Below are 17478 nucleotides of genomic sequence, written 5' to 3' on the forward strand. Positions count from 1 at the left end.
GGTCCTGGTCAGCTAATGCTCACCAGGCCTGGAATATTTAACAGTGAAGTGCCGTCCCTAATACATGCTGCGGGAATTGATCACACAATCCTGACAGCAGTCTACATTCCTCCCCATGCAGATGTCAAGCTTGCTCTGAATGAATTGGACTCCGCTAGCAATAGCTTTGAGATCAAACACCCGAAAGCCCTGGTCATTGTCGGCAGGGGCTTCAATCAAGCCAATCTCAAGAGTGTACTACCAAAATATTATCAACGTGTCTCTTGTCCCACCGGGAGCCGGAACACCCTCAACCACTGCTGCACATCCATAAAAAAACACATCGCTCCGTTCCCTGGCCACATTTTTGGAAATCTGGTCATCTAACTGTGCTTCTACTTCATGCCAACAAACAGAAACTGAAATGGGACGATCCAGTACAAAAAGTTGTTCAGTGATGATCTACGGAAACAGATGATATCCGATGCAACTGCTTTGAGTCAATAGACTGGTTCGTATTCGGGGAATCTGTGGCCATCCTGAATGAGCACCACTGCCGTGACAGACTTCATTAGTAGTGCATAGAGGAATATGTACCAAAGAAGACAATCTGAGTGTTCCCAAACTGGAAACCATGCATTAACCCTGAGATCCATTTCCAAGTTAAAGTCAAGACCGCAGCAACAAGTCAAACAAACCCGAACGGTACAAGAAATGTTACAACGATCTTCGCAAAGTCATCAGGAATTCCAAGAAACAATGCCAGGACAAATTTGTGTGCCAGCATAACTTCTCAAACACCTGTCAACTGTGGTGAAGCTTGAAAACAATAACAGGCTACAAGGCAAAGTCAGGCAGCATCGCTGGTGATAGTGCTCCCCTCCCTGATGAACTGAATGCATTCTATGCTCGTTTTGAGCTGAAGGCCAACAGAGAGATGACATCCATTCCAACAGACTCAAGTGTGCCTGCTTCCACAGTCACTGTTGCAGAAGGAAGATCAGTCTTCCAGAGGATGAACTCGTGTAAGGCAACTGACCCGGATGGAGCTCCTGGATGCATCCTAAGGATCTGCATGGACTAATTGGCGGGAGTATTGACGGACATCTCTAACCTCGCCCTACTCTGTTCTGCGGTACCCACATGCCTCAAGAAGACATGATGTGTTCTCGACTCCCTACTATAGTCCTATACACTTATGACTGTGCAGCCAAGTACCAATCCAACTCAGTCACAAGTTTGCAGACGACACCACCGTAGTGGGCCGGATATCAAATAATAATGAGACTGTGTACAGAAAGGATATTGAGAACCAACACAACAAACTCGCTCTCAATGTCAGCATGACGGAGATAATGTTTGACTGCAGGAAGCGAAGCACGACACATACCCCGATCTACATTGAGGGTGCCGAAGCAGAGATGGTCGAAAGATTCGGATTCCTAGGAATAAATATCACAAGCAATTTGCCCAGGACCAGCCACATCGAAGCGATGATCCGTACTCGCTGGGGCTTAGAAGGATGAGGGGGGACCTCATTGGAATTTACCAAATAGTGAAAGGCCTGGATAGAGTGGTTGTGGAAAGGATGTTTCCACTAGTGGGGGAGCCTGGGATCAGAATGAAACAATGTACCTTTAGAATGGAGATAAGGAGGAATTTATTTTGTCAGAGGGTGGTGAATCTGTGGAATTCATTCTCACAGCCGGCTGTGGAGGCCAAGTTATTGGGTATTTTTAAAATGGAGATTGACAGATTCTTGATTAGTAGGGGTGTCAAAGGTTATGGGGAGAAAGCAGGAGAATGGGGTTGAGAGGGAAAGATAGAACAGCCGTGATAGAATGGCGTAGTAGACTTGATCGGCCGAATGGCCTAATTCTGCTCCAATGACTTATGAACTTAAAATGTCTTGCCATTGTGATATAAAGCAGTAATATAATCATACCTAATTACGTTTTCTTTGAGCTTCAAACTTGTTCTGAGCTTCACCTTAGCACTTTTTAAAAAACCAACTTTTAATTAAAGAGAACCACTTTTTAATCTTACCACTGCTCTGTGATACATCCCCAGATAATTCTGCATTGCATATTTATATAAATTTAAAGTATAGCCCTGAAAAAGGGAAAATTTAATTAACATCTTTACTTTTAACAAACTCATATTTTTCATTGAAGGTAGACACAAAATGCTGGAGTAACTCAGGCAGCATCTCAGGAGAGAAGGAATGGGTGACGTTTCGGGTCGAGACCCTTCAGGCACCATTTCGGGTCCTTCATATTTTTCATTGATGAGCTTATACCATTTACTGAATCAATAATTTCACTCTTATGTTGCAATTTTATATTTCTAGTTTACAAACTTTGCTGCCTTCTAATACTGAAGTACTCACATTATTCTCTTCAATGACTTCTGCCTATTGCACTACCCTCCCTGTATTATAGTTGCCACTTTATATGGTATACCCTCAGCCATCTGGCATCCACATGGAGTGGGGGAGGAGGGAGGGGGGGGGGGGGGGTACTTGCATGAATACAGTATGTCAAATGTCTGAGCAAATCTTTACTGTGCATCACACCCAAGTATTCACCCAAGCACAAAGCTTTAAGTACATTTCTGCGCTGTGTGTCACCTTTTAAATAATTTACACAGCAAGTCTATATTTTAAGGCTAACCTGTATTAATACAGTGAAAAAAATCAAATGAATCACTGTACCCACAATAAAGTGCAGATCCTCAAAGAGGGCCATAAGGTCATAAATGATAGGAGTAGAATTAGACTATTCTGCCCATCAAGTTTACACTGGTATTCAATCATGGCTGATCTATCTATCCCTCCTAACCCCATTCTCCTGCCTTCTCCCCATGTTGCCACTGGTACTAATCAAGAATCAATCTTTCTCTGCCTTAGTGTCGCTGCTTATCAGCCTACAACTGCGATGCCTTTACATGTAAACATAAATAAACTAAAAACATCTTATTTTGCATAGCATTTTTGAGCTAATTTACATTTTAAAAAACCCAATTTTATGTAGGTTATGCATAGACTTCTATACATATATATATATATATATATATATAAGTGGGCTAGTCTACCACTTAAACCAAAAACACTTCCAAATGTTAAAACGGTAATGCAATTTATTCTGAAGGGTCAGTCTGAAGAAGGGTCTTGACCCGAAACATCACCTATTCCTTCTCTCCAAGATGCTGCCTGACCTGCTGAGTTACTCCAGCATTTTGTGATACCGTCAATGCAATTAATTTGCTGTTTCCCCTGACGAAGTGACTATATTTTATATTTTATATTTTATGTTGATTGTTGTTTGCTGTGCCTTTTGTTTTATGCACTTTGTTCCTCGGGATTGTGGGAAACGGTATTTCGATTTTCTGTCTGTGTAAACTGGCTGAGGATTGACAATAAAATTGACTTTGACTTTGACTTGACTTTGAAATGGCATTTCATGGTTCAACAGAACTTTGAGTTTATGAAATCTCATAATATTCCAAGAAATCTTTGCAGGTTGTATCAGAATTCCGGATGCATAAATACCGAATAAAGGAGAGTTTACTGTATCTCTCAAAAGTAACTGGGAATAATTCAATATGACTGAAATGTATCCATGGAATCTTCCACAATTTATAGACAATAGGTGCAGGAGTAGGCCATTCGGCCCTTCGAGCCGATTCAATGTGATCATGGTTGATCATTCACAATCAGTACCCCGTTCCTGCCTTCTCCCCATACCCCCTGACTCCGCTATCATTAAGAGCTCTATCTAGCTCTCTTGAAAGCATCCAGAGAATTGGCTCCCACTGCCTTCTGCGGCAGAGAATTCCACAGATTTACAACTCTCTGACTGAAAATGTTTTTCCTCATCTCTGTTCTAAATGGCCTACCCCTTATTCTTAAACTGTGGCCCCTGGTTCTGGACTTCCCCCAACATTGGGAACATGTTTCCTGCCTCTAACCTGTCCAATTCCTTAATAATCTTATATGTTTCAATAAGATCCCCTCTCATCCTTCTAAATTCCAGTGCATACAAGCCTAGTCGCTCCAGTCTTTCAACATACGACAGTCCCGTCATTCTGGGAATTAACCTAGTGAACCTACGCTGCACTCCCTCAATAGCAAGAAAGTCCTTCCTCGTGTTTGGAGACCATATCTGCACACAATACTCCAGGTGTGGTCTTACTAGGGCCCTATACAACTACAGAAGGACCTCTTTGCTCCTATTTACAGGTATATTTAGTGTAAAGGAAGAAACCGCAGATGCTGGTTTAAGCCTAAAATAGACACAAAAAGCTAGAGTAACTCAGCGAGGCAGACAGCATCTCCTTCTGACCAATCTGAAGAAGGGTCTCGACCCAAAACGCCACCTATTCCTTTTGTCCAGAGATGCTGTCTGACCTGCTGAGTTACTCCAGCTTTTTGTGTCTCTATAGTGTATAAATAGTTTTTAAAATTCCTTTTGAGTAACCTTGCTTACATTTCTAAGCTATTTTAATTTTATCACAGAAACTCCAATTAAAGGGAATGATGTATGCTCAGATGTTTTCAGTTGCAAGACAGTTTTCTCACATTGTTATCAAATGAATTAGTAGTGGTCTTCAATTGAATTTCTAGCTAGTTCATCCTGAGGCAGGTCTTGTTAGTGTTTTCAGTCCTAGTTCAAGAACCCAGTCATACTTGAATCTGACAAACATTTCTATCCAACAAACAAGGGTTGTAAAATAAAAAGGCATCAATATTGGAATAACATTAGCAGTCTTCTGGACCTTTCCTTACATTGATTAAGTCACTTAGTAAAACATCAAGACAGTCATTATTAAGAGTGGTCAGTCCGACCAAGAGCAGGCCCGGGGTGGCTTTGAAATGTGGTGTGGATGACAGGTTGTGCACATCCTGTATTGAATGCATAGCCTCTTATTTAAATGGAAAGTCATCTGCAATTAACATATTACCACAGGGTGCTCATTTTTGGGACCCAGACTGCTGAATCTTTGTGGATTGAGTCCTATGCAAGTATTGAACTGAATAAAAACAAATTCAAAGACACTTTGTCCACACTATCCTGACAGACACAAGAACCAAGATTTTGTGGTGAGCAACAAGCCCTGCAGTCTTTCCATTGACCCCAGAAATAAGTTAAAATTTATTTTGGATGCATTAGGAGAGAACTTGCAGAGGTTAATTGAAAGAGTCTGTTTGTAGGTAAGGGGATGGTTGGAAAGTGGGTTTTCAAAAGTGAGCAAACGTGCAAGGGGAGTATGTTCCTTTTATTGTGAAGGCAAGTTTAAGGAACCCTGGTTAATGAGAGATGTTGAGGCTCTGGTCAGGAAAATGGAAACATGTGTCAGGTTTAGGCAGTCCCTTGAGTACAAGAGAATCCCTTCTTGAGTACAAGAAGTGTGGGTGTATTCTTCAGATTGTAATCAGATGCAAAAAAAGGGCATGAAATAGAGCTGGCAGGCAATTTAGTTTAGAGATTCACCATAGAAACAGGCCCTTCAGCCCACCAAGTCCGCATTAACTAACGTACAGGTAGTACCTGAGGTCAGGATCGAATCTGGGTCTGCAACACTACCACTGCGCCACCGTGCCACCCTCTTGTAATGTAAAGGGAAAACACACAAGATTCTTCAGGTATATTAAAAGTAAAAGGGTGGCAATAGACAATAGGTGTAGGAGGAGGCTATTCGGCCCTTCGAGCCAGCACCGCCATTCAATGTGATCATGGCTGATCATTCTCAATCAGTACCCCGTTCCTGCCTTCTCCCCATACCCCCTGACTCTGCTATCCTTAAGAGCTCTATCTAGCTCTCTCAATGGGAAGAATAGGACCCCTTACGCTCTCTTTGTGTAGAGCCACAAGAGATGGGAAGATGTTAAAATGAATACTTCCCAACGGGTTTTACTGAGAAAAGGATCATGGAAGCTAAGGCATTGGGGTATGCGTTTGGATGTCACAAATCATATGTGAATTACCAAATGGTAATAGGTCGTTTTAAAATACATTAAGGTGGATAAGTTTTAAAGAGGTCACCATCAGGATTGATGAGGGCAGGGCAGTGGGATTGATGAGGGCAGGGCAGTGGGCATTTACGGACTTTAGCAAGCCCTTTGACTTGGTCCTGCATGGTAGGTAATTCTTGAAGGTTAAATCGCATAGAATCCAAAGTGAGCTAGCCAATTGGATTACCAAATAGACTTGGAGGAAGAAGTCAAAAGATAGATAGACACAAAATGCTGGACTAACTCAGCGGGGCAGGCAGCATCTCTGGAGAGAAGGAATGGGTGAAGCTTCGCTTCGAGACCCTTCTTCAGTCAAAAGGTAGTTCTGGAGGGTTGTTTTTCTAATTGGAGGCCAGTGATCAATTGAATGCTACATAGGTTAGAGCTAGGTCTGCTGCTGTTTATTATATATATTAACACTTTGGATGACAATCTGGTTAACATTGTTAGTAAATTTGCAGATAACACCAAAATTGGTGGCATAGTAGACAGCGAGGAAGGTTATCTAAGCTTGCATCAAGATCTAGATCAATTGGGATTGTGGGCCAAGGAATGGCAAATGGAATTTAACTGTAACTAGTGTGAGGTATTGTAATATGTCAGACCAAGGCAGGGCTTACACAGTAAACGATAGAGCCCTGGAGAGTGATGCAGAAAAGAGAGATCTGGAAATACATTTCCATGGTTCCCTAAAAGTGTTGAATCAGTTGGACAGTGTTGAAGAAGGCGTTTGGCACGCTTGCCTTCATTGGGAAGGTACCCAGTACAAAAGTTGGGACATCGTGATGCAACTGTACAAATTGTTGGTGAGACCACACTTGAGTACATTTCTGTTCTCCCAGCTATAAGAAGGATGTCAATAAGTTGGAGAAGATGCAGAAGAGATTCAACAGGATGTTATCTGGGCTTGTGGAGTTGAATTATAGGGAGAGGTTGGATAGGCTGGGACTGGGACTTAGCGCTTAGGAGGCTGAGGTGTACAAGATCATGAGGGGCAGGTGAATGCTGATAGTGTTCTACCCAGGGTAGAGATTTCAAAAGATAGAGAGCACAGGCTTAAAGTGAGTGGGAGAGATTTCAAAGGGATCTCAGGGGCATATTTTTCATTTGTTGGGTAGTCCATATCTGGAATGAGTTACCAGAGGAAACTATAGAAGTGGATACAATTACAACTTTTAGAAGACAATTGGACAGCTATATGGATAAAATAGATTAGTGGTATATGGCCAAATGCAGGCAAATGCAACTAGCGCAGTATCTTTGAATCTCTGGCATCTTGGAGTGATCCATCTCGCTGGATCTTTCAGGTGCACTGGAAGGAATTCTTCTGGGGAAAAACCAAAACAAACCGTCTCTGAGCAAACTCACCCACACAGCCTTTAGTTTTTGAAATACAATGTTGTCAACCACCTATGGGAATGGGTGAGGGCTTGTGAGGGCTGTTGGAGATTGCTAATAATTGAGGAAAGATATCAAGGCTGTGACAAACGAATGCATTTGTTGCAATCACTATTATCTGATTAAAAAAAAGAGTCTTCATTGCAAATGTAATTGTCTTTGGTTTGTTAAATATTTTTGTAAAATAAGCCTTCTTAAATCAATTCACTGTTATTTTCTAACAGCTTTTCTTCTCTCTTTAGGGTAAACTTGTGACGTACTTCAGCCGTCAGCTTTCCTGTAAACGTAAAGTTTCTCTCCACGAACGGAATGCTGAGTTAGAGGGATTTCCCCACCTTGTTCATTGGTTTCGAATTGTAAATATTCGCAAGGAAGTGATAGAGGTAACTTTGGCATTAATGATCTTAATCCATCATTTCTGAATAACTGATAATGTTATTAGAAGCATTGTTTGAAATAGCTGAGGATTGATTGGTTTTAATTATCTTAATTTTGTTTTATCATTTAGAGATTTCACCAAGTTTATATTTTTTCTATATCACTTTATTTGCGAGGATCTGTTTAATACTGTTGAATTAAATTGCAAATGATGTATAATGTGCAACAAATTTAAATTTTAAAATGAATACAGAAAGTAGGAAGGTTGCTTGCTCCAGAGCTACTTCTCACTTTATACTCTCTCCTGTTCGAAGGCTAATAATTCTGTTTGTGCTCAAGCCTACTAGGGGAAGGGGAATTCTGGATTTGGTGTGGTCTAACAAACCAGCTTTGATTAGGGGACGCAAGATAAATTAAACCCTAGGAAGTAGTGGCCATAATATAATAAAATTCAACCTGTAGTTTGAGAGGGAGAAAATGAAATCAGATGTGTCAGTATTACTGTGGAGTAAAGGTAACTACAGAGACATGAGGGAGGAGCTGGCTAAAGTGACTGGAAAGGGACCCTAGCACGAATGACGGTGGAGCAGCAATGGCAGGAGTGTCTGGGAGTAATTCAGAAGATGCAGGATCTTTTCATCCCTAAGAGGAAGAAAGATTCTAAAGGGAAAATGAGGCTGACAAAGGAAGTCAAAGACAGCATAAAAGTGAAAGAGAATATTGCAAAGATTAGCGGGAAGCTTTTAAAAATCAACAGAAGGCAACTACAAAGGCAATATGGGGAGAAAAGATAAAATATGAAGGTAATCTAGCCAATAAGATATGAGGATACCAAAGTTTTCTTCAGATTTATGGAGAATAAAAGAGAGGCAAGAGTGGTCATTGGCCTTCGGGAAAATAACTGTGGAGAAGTAGTAATGGGGAATAAAGAAATGACGGACGGATTGAATAAGTATTTTGCATCAGTGTTCACAGTGGAAGACACCAGCAACGTGCCAGAAATTCGAGAGAGTCAGGGGGCGGGAATTAGTGGAGTTGCTATAACGAAGGAGAAGGTACTTGGGAAGCTGAAAGACCTGAGGTTGATAAGCCACCTGGACCAGATGGACTACACCCAAGGGTTCTGAAAGAGGTAACTTTAGAGATTGTGGAAGCATTAGTGGTGTGTTTTCAAGAATCACTAGAGTCAGGGCTGATCCCAAAGGACAGGAAAATTGCAAGAAGGGACTTTCAAGAAGGGAGCGAGGCAAAAGAAGGGAAACTGTAGGCCGCTTAGCCTGACTTCAGTGGTTGGTAGGATTTTAGAGTCCGTTATTAAGGATGAGCTTTCCAAGTACTCAGAAGCACGTGATTAAAATAAGTTAAAGCCAGCATAACGTGCCACACGTGAGGCTGCTAAACAAGATGAGAGCCCTTGGTATTAGAGGGAAGACACTCGCATGGATAGAAGATTGGCTGAATGGCAAAAGGCAAAGAGTGAGACATTTTTTCTGGTTGGCTGGGGCGACTTGTGATGCTCTGCAAGGGTCGGTGTTGGGTCTGCTGCTCTGCACATTGTATATTAATGATTTGGATGATGGAATTGATGGCTTTGTGGCCAGTTTGCAGTTGATACGAAGATAGGTGGAGAGGCAGGCCATGTAGAGGAAGCAGGGAGTCTGCAGAAGGTCCTGGACAGGTTGGGAGAGTGGGAAAAGAATCTGCATAGCAAAGTGTGCAGTCATGCACTTTGGTAGTAGATATAAAGGCGTAGACTATTTTCTAAATGGGGAGGATTCAGAAATATGAGGCGGAAAGGGACCTGGGAGTGCTGGTGTAAGATTCCCAGAAGGTTAATTTTCAAGTTAAATTGGTAGTAAGGAATGTTAGCATTCATTTTGAGAGGACTGGAATATAAAAGCAGGGATGTAATGCTAAGGCACTGGTCAGGCTGCATTTGGAGTATTATGAGCAGTTTTGGGCCCCATATCACGGGAGGGATGTGCTGGTGTTGGAGAGAGTCCAGAGGGGGTTTATGGGAATGACCCGGGAATGATTGGGTTCACATATGATAAGCGTTTGAGGGCTCTAGGTCTGTACTCGCTGGAGTTTAGAAGGATAAGGGGGGATCTCATTGGAACTTACTGAATAGTGAAAGGCCTGAAGAGAGTGGATGTGGAGAGAATGTTTCCACTAGTAGGAGAGTCTAGGACCAGAGGACACAGCCTCGGATTAAAGCAACGTAACTTTAGAAAGGAGATGAGGAGGAATTTCTTTTGTCAGAGGGTAGTGAATCAGTGGAATTCATTGCCTCCGATGGCTGTGGAAGCCAAGTCTGGATATTTTCAAAGCAGAGTTTGACAGGTTATTAATGAGTAAGGTGTCAGAGGTTATGGGGAGAAGGCAGAATGGGGCTGAGAGGGTAAAATAGATCAGCCCTGATTAAATGGCAGAATAGACTCAATGGGCAAAATAGCCATAATTCTGCTCCTATGACTTATGAACATATGAGGATACATTTGAGTTTGCAGATCCCAGTAAAGAAGAATAATATAGTTTGAGTAAAGCGCAGAGCTACAGATAAAACAGGTTAGCAGAAGTATTCTTTTGGGGGGAAGTAAAGGGTTTTCAGATCAGTGAGCTTAAAATCACTAGTTTTTGGTACTTAAAAAAAATGCTGCTGGAAAATAAGATGCTGAATTTCCCACTGGGCACAAAAAAGCCCAGAAGTTTAGAAAGAATTGTTCTTTTAGTCAAGTGTTTTATTGTCTTATATCCTGAAATGGAACGTTGCAGCACCACAACAGATATGTAAGCATAGTGTTCAGTAGACTCCATAATAAACAACAAAATGAAGTTCAATATATATATATATATATATATATACAAACAAAATATATGCAAAAATAAATAATGCGCTCCAAGTCCCGAGTGCGATCAAGGCAGTTTGTAGTTCGGAGTTTATTTGGTGTTCGTATTGTTCAATAGTCTGATGTTTGTTGGAAGCAGCTATTCCTGAACCTGGATGTTGCAGTTTAGAGCTGCCACATCTTCTTCCCGATGGCAGGAGTGATCGGTGTCCACGTGTGGTGTGGGTCCCTAATGATGCTGGCTGCCTTTTTGAGGCAGCACCTCCTATAGATCTGTTCGATGGTGGAGAGGTTGGTACCCATCATGAACTAGGCACTGTTCACCACATTTTGAAATCTTTTTTGCCCTTGGGCATTCGAGTTACTGAACCAGGCTGTGATGCAACCAGTCAATATGCTCTCTACTGTTTAAATGTAGAAGTTCAGAAGGGTTTGTCAACAAATGAAATATTCAACCTATTTTCATTTGCATAATGGTATGTTTTTTGGCATGGGCATCAGTGTTTCCATCCAAATAGTTGCTACCCAAATCTGGGCTCATTTTTCACAAGTATCAATGTTTAAAATCCTCCTTCACAGCACTGAACGGATCTTTGCAAAGCCACGATGTAACTCTGACTGAAGTCAATCAGGTATCCTCACCTTTCTTGACTGTCCTCATTCTTTGTCATAATTAATCACACAATCCTCCTCCGAGCCACCTCCTCTCCCAGCTGAGTTGACTATTCTTGCCAGGTTCCATGCCTTATCTACAGAAAATTATGGGTATTTCTAGCAGATCAGCAAGTGTGAGGGAGAAATAAAGTTAACATTTTAGATCAATTTCTTTTGTTAAGAATAAATAAAAACAGAAGTCTTTTCAACCTCTCATGAGTGCTCTCATCTATATATCATATCATATCATATACATACAGCCGGAAACAGGCCTTTTCGGCCCTCCAAGTCCGTGCCGCCCAGTGATCCCCGCACATTAACACTATCCTACACCCACTAGGGACAATTTTTACATTTACCCAGCCAATTAACCTACATACCTGTACGTCTTTGGAGTGTGGGAGGAAACCGAAGATCTCGGAGTAAACCCACGCAGGTCACGGGGAGAACGTACAAACTCCTTACAGTGCAGCACCCGTAGTCAGGATCGAACCTGAGTCTCCGGCGCTGCATTCGCTGTAAAGCAGCAACTCTACCGCTGCGCGTTTGTTTGTTTGTTTGTTCCTGAACTACAGCCAAAACAGTACATGATAGCGCGACAATTTTAGGCCCACCTTGCTTAGCATAAGAAAATAACTGCAGATGCTGGTGCAAATCGATTTATTCACAAAATGCTGGAGTAACTCAGCAGGTCAGGCAGCATCTCGGGAGAGAAGGAATGGGTGACGTTTCGGGTCGAGACCCTTCTTCAGACTGATGTCGGGGGTGGGACAAAGGAAGGATATAGGTGGAGACAGGAAGATAGAGGGAGATCTGGGAAGGAGGAGGGGAAGGGAGGGACAGAGGAGCTATCTGAAGTTGGAGAAGTCGTCGTTCATACCACCGGGCCGCAAACTGCCCAGGCGAAATATGAGGTGCTGCTCCTCCAATTTCCGGCGGGCCTCACTATGGCACTGGAGGAGGCCCATGACAGAGAGGTCAGACTGGGAATGGGAGGGGGAGTTGAAGTGCTGGGCCACCGGGAGATCAGTGGCGTTAATGCGGACCGAGCGCAGGTGTTCAGCGAAGCGATCGCCGAGCCTGCGCTTGGTTTCGCCGATATAGATGAGTTGACATCTAGAGCAGCGGATGCAATAGATGAGGTTGGAGGAGGTGCAGGTGAACCTTTGTCTCACCTGGAAAGAATGTTTGGGTCCTTTGATGGAGTTGAGGGGGGAGGTAAAGGGACAGGTGTTGCATCTCGTGCGGTTGCAAGGGAAAGTGCCCGGGGTTAGGGTGGTTTGGGTAGGAAGGGACGAGTGGACCAGGGAGTTGCGGAGGGAACGGTCTCTGCGGAATGCAGAGAGGGGAGGGGATGGGAAGATATGGCCAGTGGGGGGCTTAGCATCGTCCCTTTGGTGCTAATGGAAGAAGTTTCATTGAAATCGGTGTTATATTTTTAAAGTTATTCACATTTAAAAGTTTAAATCTACCTCCTAGGGAGGGAGGGGGGAAGGAGGGAGGGAGGGGGGCTGGAGGGAGGGAGGGAGGGGGAGGAGGGGGATAAGGGGGTTGAGGGGGATGGAATAGGGGAGGAGGGAGGGGGATGGAGGGAGATGGGAGGGGGTGGAGGTGGGGGGGGGGGGGGAGAGGGTGCTGCACCAATGCAGGAGGGGTTTGGGCCCAACGGGTCCACTTGGTCGAGTATGGAATAAAATTGTGGCTGATCACTTACCTCTCTCCCACTTCCCTGTACTAACACTGTATTACATGTGAATATGCTCAACAACTGAGCCTCCACATCTATCCTGGTAGAAAATTCTAAAACTTCATTATTCTCTGGGTGAAGAAATTTCTTATCTCTTCCTGTAGAAGTTGGGATGTTTTGTTGCAGTTGTACAAGGTGTTGGTGAGTATTGTTTTCAGTTTTGGTCACTCTGCTACAAGAAAAGTGCAGAGTTTAGCTAGAAAGGGTGCAGTGAAGATTCACGAGGATGTTACCAGGGTGCATGAGTGCATGAACTATAGGGAGAGATTGGGCAGGCTTGGATTTTATTCCTTGGAGCACAGATGGCTGAGGGGTGATCCTATAGTAGAGGTGTACAAAATCACAAGGGGAATAGATAGGGTGAATGCACATCTTTTTTCCAGTTAGGGAAATCAGGAACTAGATGGCATAGGTTTAATATGGAAAGATTTAATAGGAACTTGAGGGGAACCTTTTTTTAGACAGAGCGTGGGTGTATGGAGTGAGCTGCCTGAGGTAGTAGTTGAGGCAGGTACAATAACAATGTTTACAAGATGTTTGGATATATATATGGATAGGAAAGGATTAGAAGAATATGGTTCAAAGCAGGTAAATGGGACAAGCTTAGATGATGCATCTTGGTCGTCATGGATGAGTTGCGTTGATGCTGTAATTCTATAGCGAAAAAAATCATCTGAAAATGATTCTTACTCGCATACCATCAACTGTGGAGACCCCCAAAGATCAAACCTCTTCTGCTTCCAATCTTTGTGCATCCCCTTTGCTGCATCATCCAAAATGTATCGGGTTTCACTTGTGCTCACAACGACTATCTCTTTAACTATTTACTAGTACAACTGGAGCCATCAACTTTGAGATAGAAAATTCTCAGCTTTATTTTGATATCTGTCCATGGGCGTGTCATATCCCATTTTTTTTAACTGTCTAAGCATTGCAAAATCTTTTATGCTCTTCCAATTTCAACCACTAGTACACACATGGTTTTAATTGTTTCACAATTTGCTGCCGTGCCCTCAGCTTTATTGGCCCAAAGATCTAGAATTCCCTGTCTTAGGATTCTCTGCTTTTATACTTTTTTTCCCTCTTTCACCTGTGCAAATATCTACAAATGAGTCTGTCAAATTTTGCATATTATTGCTTTAGTGGCACTTCTTGGGATATTAAAATCACTATATTTGTATATTTTTGTTGTTTTATGTTTTTTTATTCTTATTTTCTTTCTAAATCCCACTGCAATGTATTTTCTGAAAAGCATGAAAACATACTGTAGCTCGTGAACTTTTCTACTGTTCCCTCAATTTTGCACAAAGCCCAATTTACAATCCGTGGCCAGTAATGATGCATTTTGTAATATTTTAGTAAGCTAAAGGGCCCATACTGGTGAAATGTTATTGTTGTTGTTGAACTGAACTGGTATGAATGTGCCCATTGAAATATACATTTTGGCATAGAGGCGTCAATTTTGTTTTATTCTCCATACCGTTCTTTCCCTGGCTGTTGTAATACCTTATTCTCTCATCCTGGTGGCAGTCATGGGCTATCCTGCAGGTTTATCTGTTGCTCTAATGTCTGGAAAACTCACGAGAAAATTGCATTGTGATTGGTGATTTATTTTCGTTTACCGTTTTCGTTTACCCCAAACAACTTCAGACCAATCTCTAACCTACCCTTTCTGTCCAAAGTTTTGGAACGTGCTGTAGCTTCCCAACTCAAATACCACCTCTCTACCAATAACCTGTATGAAACTTTCCAATCCAGATTCCGTTCCAACCACTGTACTGAAACTGCGCTCCTCAAAATCACAAACGACCTTTTCCTCTCCTCCGACGCTGGCAACCTCAACATCCTCATCCTACTTGACCTCAGCGCCGCCTTTGACACCATAAATCACTCCATTCTCCTCACCCGACTTGAAACCTCTTTTAACATCACCGGCACAGCCCTATCCTGGTTCAAATCTTACCTCTCTGACAGGCACCAGTTCATCTCCATTAACAACTGTAAATCCCCCACCGCTCCCCTCCCCCAAGGTGTCCCCCAAGGCTCAGTCCTTGGCCCCCTCCTCTTCATCCTCTACCTGTTCCCCCTTGGTCAATTAATCCGCCGTCATGGTCTCAACTTCCACTGCTTCGCCGATGATATCCAGCTCCTCATCTCCACCAAGTCAATCTCCCCCACCACACACTCTACACTGACAAACTGCATCACTGAAATAAAATCTTGGCTTCAATCAAATTTCCTCAAACTCAACTGCAACAAATCTGGAATCATCATCATCATTGGTCCAAAAACGCTCACCAAATCCACCCAAAACTTCATCCTCAATATTGATGGTCTCCCAGTATCCACCTCCCCTCACATCCGGAATCTTGGAATCATCTTTGATCAAACCCTCTCCTTCGACAAACACATCACAAAGACAGCCTTCTTCCACCTCAAAAACATTGCCCGTCTCCGTCCATCCCTCTCCTCCACAGCTGCAGAAACCCTCATCCACGCCTTCATCACCTCCCATCTGGACTACTGCAACAGCCTCCTCTATGGCGCACCCTCAAAAATCATCAGTAAACTTCAATACATTCAAAACTCCGCTGCCCGTCTACTCACCCACACCCCGATCCGTGACCATATCACCCCCGTCCTTTACAAACTCCACTGGCTCCCCATTCCCCAGAGAATCCAGTACAAAATCCTCCTCATGACCTACAAAGCCCTCCATAACCTGGCCCCATCCTACCTGACCGACCTCCTCCACAGGCACACTCCCACCTGCACCCTCCGCTCTGCTGCTGCCAATCTCCTATCCCCCCACATCCGGACCAAACTCAGATCCTGGGGGGACAGGGCTTTCTCCATCGCTGCTCCCACCCTATGGAACTCACTACCCCAAACCGTCAGAGACTCCTCCTCACTCACCACATTCAAAACATCACTGAAGTCTCACCTGTTCAGTATTGCCTTCAACCACTGAAGGTCACCTCACCTTCTGTCTCCTTTCTCTGTTCGTTTACTTATTTATCTATTTATTCACTTCCCTATGTTCTTTAAATCCCTGTAAAGCGTCTTTGAGTATATGAAAAGCGCTATATAAATGTAATGCATTATTATTATTATTATTATTATCATGGTTCCCATGTCTTTGCATACTACCTCTCCTTAAACCCATGTGGATGTGGAATCTGTGTTATTGCCTCAGCCATTCAGGAAGAGACACAAAATATAAAATATAAAGCCTTCAAAGGAAGGTAGGATAACTGGGAGAGTTAGTGGGTAAGCATCGCAGGGTGACAGGAGCTGACGGCTGGAATGTGACCCAAGTTCGCATATTTCCTCCTTATAACTTAACCTTTGAAGACTAGATAATTTTGTAGAAATCCACTGCACTCCCTCCAATGTCAATATATCCATATTTTCTGCCCAGAAATACTCGCCATACTCCATTTTGTGCTAATCCAAACTTTGCTCAGATCTAGCATTCCTATACTATGTTATACTTCAGTCCTCCAGACAAAAGTCCAATAATTCATTAAACCTAAGATTACTGATTTTGTCCATGACAATTTTTTACTGTTTTAATTTTCAGAAAATGAATGTTGAGAGTAGACATTTATTGTCCATGCATGATTTCCCAGGAGTAAATGGTAATGAGCTATCGTCTCGAACTGCTATAGTCTTCTTGGTGAAAGTAGACCCACAGTGCTGTTGGGCAGGGAGTTCCAGGATTGGATGAGCAACAGTTTAGGAATGTCAATATATTTCCAAGTGAAGATCGCAAAACAAGGTGCCAGAGCAACTCAGCAGGACTGGCAGATCCTTGAGAGAAATGGAGAGAAAATTTTTTTGGTCGGCCTTTTTTTAGACTGATTGGAGTAATGGAATGATTTAAAATAGCAGTGGGGAGATGACAACGGCTGGCAATTGGATGCATGTAACAGAGGGGATAGTTGATTGGCAGATAAAAGTAGTGTCATATAAGAAAGAAGAGGAGGAGTGAAATGAAAAGCCAGAGAGAGATATGAGTGGAAGAGGATATGCAGGAGGGGTAAGAGGATGTATTAAAGAGAAATATGGGATTCGGGATAAAAACTAAGCTGGATCGTCAATTTCAGCTTCTGGCTGAATGTGGTTGTGAATGTGGTTGTGAATAGAGTCTCGACCCGAAACGTCAACCATTCCTTCTATCCAGAGATGTTGCCTGTCACTGAGTCACTCCAGCATTTTGTGTCTATCTTCGGTGTAAACCAGCATCTGCAGTTCCTTCCTCCACCTATCATTTGCCAGGCTTTGTCCCACCCCCACTTCTCTTTTCCAGCTTTCTCCCCCCCCCCCCCCCACTTCAATCAGTCTGAAGAAGGGCTCCATCCAGTCATTTGTCCAGTTCCCTCCACAGATGCTGCCTGACTGCTGAGTTCCTCCAGCAGTTTTTTTTGCTCAACTTTCCAGCACCTATAGTTTATTGT

At 42.9% G+C, this 17478-nt stretch overlaps 1 protein-coding gene across 1 annotated transcript in view; it reads left to right on the forward strand.

Moving 5' to 3' along the window:
* Positions 1-17478, forward strand: part of ksr2 (kinase suppressor of ras 2) — a 365578-nt gene that overhangs the window by 70171 nt on the left and 277929 nt on the right. The window contains exon 2 of the mRNA XM_078421757.1: positions 7633-7773. Within this exon, the coding sequence (XP_078277883.1) occupies positions 7633-7773 (141 nt within the window). The remainder of the gene's footprint in view (positions 1-7632; positions 7774-17478) is intronic.

This window comes from Rhinoraja longicauda, chromosome 25, assembly GCF_053455715.1.
Source record: "Rhinoraja longicauda isolate Sanriku21f chromosome 25, sRhiLon1.1, whole genome shotgun sequence".
Taxonomy (NCBI): Eukaryota; Metazoa; Chordata; class Chondrichthyes; order Rajiformes; family Arhynchobatidae; genus Rhinoraja; species Rhinoraja longicauda.